At 34.9% G+C, this 3,917-nt stretch overlaps 1 protein-coding gene across 1 annotated transcript; it reads left to right on the forward strand.

Annotated features, from left to right (window-relative positions):
- Window positions 1-1,717: 1,717 nt before the first annotated feature.
- LOC113696876 (F-box protein At5g07610-like) lies at window positions 1,718-3,208 on the forward strand. Its single transcript, XM_027216263.1, has one exon. The coding sequence runs from the start codon at window positions 1,718-1,720 to the stop codon at window positions 3,206-3,208; it is 1,491 nt and encodes a 496-aa protein (XP_027072064.1).
- The last annotated feature ends 709 nt before the right edge of the window (window positions 3,209-3,917 follow it).

Here is a 3,917-nt window from a genome sequence, read left to right on the forward strand (position 1 = left end):
TGTTGATGATTGGGTGATTGATGAAACTTGTGCCAAGTTACTTCTAAATATGGTTGAAACATTAGTGACTACTGATGATTAGATTGAATTAAAGAAAAAATAAACAAGTGTTTATAAATCTTCTTATTCTATTATTTATTTGTCATCGGTCCTTAGTCAAATGACTTTTATCTCATTCACTATTTTAGTATTGGATTGCGAGACATTTACCAACATTGAGGTTTAAATAAGAAAAAGATGTGCAAAATTATATTTTTTAATAAGACTAATATTTTATATATGTTATGCTTGTTTTCTTTTTTAAAAACTAATCCTAGTTGTCGTTATAATTTGTACAAATGTTTTCAAGGAAAAGGAAAAGGTAAAGGCAAATAAATGAAATATTGGATGTAAATGCAGTTGAGTCTTTGAAAATATATAGAAGTAGTTAATAATAATTCTTTTTTTGAGTTCACACTATTCATTCAACTTGTTGAATGTTAATTTTATTATTTGAAAACAAAAATTAGATGGTATTTATATTTTTTATGAACTTTACATATTATAAATACATTTTTACTTTAGTATGTTCAGAAAATACCCATGGATACTCAGATCCATAAGAATTTGGGTATGGACTTACTTTTTCAGACTCAAAAAGGTATGGATTTGGATTTGGATCTAACTAAATTAAATGAATTTGAATCTAAATTAAAGGGATCTAACCCAAACCCTACCCATCAACATGCCTAACCTCGGCCAAGGTCATAAAGTAGCCAAATTTCCATCCATCAAAAGCCTTTTTTCCCTAGGGAATTTAACTTAATATAGAGTCCATCTTGGATTCGGAGCATTTTTGAATGGAAAATTATACATTTGCGAGTGGCACGCACTTACTAGATGTGTACCCGTTCAGCAAAGATGTGTATGCGAATTTACAGCAACATTGATTTTATTAGGTACATAATCGAATCAATGTCGAATCTTTCAATTGATTAATCTTTCTTAAATTGACGGTCTATACACTGTCAGTATTAGATGAATGATAATTATGTAAAATTTAAATTTAAAATTCAACTTTTGTACATATGTTATAAATTCAATAGTAATATTGTATGTATACTTTCAGTGTATATAAGATTGAATAATAATTATGTAAATTTAAATTTGAAATTCAATTTTTATACACATGTTATAGATCCAATGGTAATAGTGTATGTATACTTTCAGTGTATATAAGATTTATTCTTCTTGGATGAATGTCAACAAGTTTTTCTTTTTTCTTTCTTTTTTTTAAATTTTTTTTTGTAATGAGAATGTAAACCACAATTATAAGATGAATGTAACAAATCAATATCAAACTTTCAATGTAAATCGTGCTAATGGATAAGATACACATGTTTTATTGTTTTTGACATACACTAATTTTTCTACCAAAAGAAAAAAAAATTCTGAAATCGTTATTGATTTACATGATCATTACTTCTGATTGAGAAAATTTATTAAGCTTTGAGGTAAATAAAACCCCGAAAACAGACAACAAAACGACGACGTGTTAAGGGATCTAACCAAATCCTACCCATCAACATGCCTAGCCTCGGCATGTTACTGTTTAACGACAACCAAAAGTAACGACGACGACGACGTGTTACTGTTTAACGTGTTAAGTGACGATATATATGAGAAACATACAAAACCCTCTGCTCGGTCATCAAATCGAGACTTCTCCAAAATCCCGATGGTGCCCGCTGGCTATTCCTCCGGCATCGAGGTCGCCGGCGACAGCCTGCAAAGAGCCATCCCTTCTTCAGCCGTCCCAGAAACAACTGTTACTGATCATAATGGTGTAAGAGAAGAAATGGCAAGTGCTGCAGATGGCTCCGTAGTTGGAAACCCTACGCAGCTTCTAGATGCCGAAACCCTAATCCTGTCGGAAAATTTAAATAACCAAAACCTCTCCTCCGATGACGGTAGTTCTTCAGGCGAACGAAATTTTCAATCGTCATGGTCATCAGCTATTGTGGTTGGCAACAATCAAGATCTAATGACTCAAGTTTTACTGTTTTTGCCGGCGAAATCCCTAATGCGATTCCAATGCGTGTCCAAAGATTGGCTCTCTATCATCTCAAACTCGAATTTCCGCCTCCTCCATTCTCGGAAGAACCCTGGTGCCGAAGTTGGGCTGTTGATGCTGCGTAAAATACAGGGGAAATCCAAGCTCTATCATGTTCCTCTTTGCAAAGAGGAGTTAAATTCAGTAGGTATGATCAGTTCTCGTTTCTCTAATTTGTTTGACGTCGAAGGAGAAATTGTGGGGATGCATAGCAGTAAGGGGTTATTTTGTATTGATTTCTTGCCTGCGAATGAAAGTAGGAGATTTTATGTCTTTAATCCTACCACGAACCAGTGTAGGCGCATTCCTTTAGTTGATACTATGGACTGGTCTAAGTTTGAAATTGTGGCGGTTAATATTTGTTTTGATCCTCTAGAATCTGAATATTATAGCCTGGTCTGTGTTTGGGAGAAAAAGCCAGGTGTGGAAGGGAGACAGAAATTCCGGTACACTGTCTATTCATCGGAAAATGGCGTCTGGAAAAACTGTGAGAGATCTAATGCTCCCGGTTGGCGGTATTCTTTCCATGATGGCGTGTTTTGGAATGGTATTCAATTTTGGTGCAATGAAATGGATGTACTGTATTATGATTTCAAGCATGATTATGGTCAACAAGTGTGGGATGATGGTCATGAGGAAACTGGGCCTGGTTATGTTCTGTATTTTGGTGAGTCTGGGGGTAATATATGGCTTATTTACTCAACTGGCTATGAGTTGGAAATCTCACAATTGGAGGTGGATATTTATCCCAATGCGAGTCACTTTGCACAATGGTTGCCAAAGTATCACATTGATCTTGGTTTTTTGTGTGCATTTGGTCCACTGTTGGTGAAGCCTCCAAATCCTCCAAAGTGTATATTCGATGTGGATTTTGGCTTTCGTATGCTTGGGAAATTTGGATTTCGTGTACGTAGTTTTGTTGTTGATGAAAGAGGGCAGAACCCAAGGCTAGTTATATCAGTGCCTGGTAAAATCATTTGCTACGATATCAAGGGTAAGACTGTTGAAGAGCTAGTTCAAATTGAACCTGCTGATCTTAATATGTTTGAACTCAATCTGACAAGTTTCACGTTCAATGGAGCCAACAAACTCGTTGAGACACTTGCCTGTGTTTAGTTAGTCTACTACTCTCTTATTAGGTGTTTTGTCATAGACTTAATATACTTATCTATTTGCCTTTCAGTTTGCTAACTGCTCAGGTTTGGAGACACTAATGCTAGCATATTATGTGATGAACACTATTACATGCAATTTGATATCCCTATTTCCAGAGAGTTCATTTTGGCTGTTGACGATTACGGTAATAGAATATTTTCAATGCTTACATGGTTGTTGGATGCATCTCTTTGGTGTATAGTAACAAATTTTTTTTTAACTAGTTTCATTTACTCAAGTTATATGATTATTTCCATTTCTCAAGTATAAGCATGCTGTAAATTTGTGGAGTAATTTAGACCTCTGAGGTAGCAACATGTTAGCATGTCAAACAATATGACAAATCTGATGGATAATTCACTGGTAGAAAATTTAAGTTTCATATGACAGGGTAGCAAACATAACCAAGTGTACTCATTAGAGGAAAGAAGTAGAAATGCAATGAATCATATGAAAAGGCGAAAAGCATGGACATTGCTTAGTAGCATAATTGCCTGGCTGGTCACTGGTTAGTCTCACATGCTCAACTAGTCAATTGTTACTGGATGGGCATCTGTGTCTAACTGGATGCCTTAAAATTGTTCATTTGACAGAAACACAGAAGAGCCATTTCCCATTCACAAATTTTCCAAAATTTACATCTTCTTTATGACTATTTTATATTCCTAGT

This window comes from Coffea arabica, chromosome 6e (genome assembly GCF_036785885.1).
Source record: "Coffea arabica cultivar ET-39 chromosome 6e, Coffea Arabica ET-39 HiFi, whole genome shotgun sequence".
Taxonomy (NCBI): domain Eukaryota; kingdom Viridiplantae; phylum Streptophyta; class Magnoliopsida; order Gentianales; family Rubiaceae; genus Coffea; species Coffea arabica.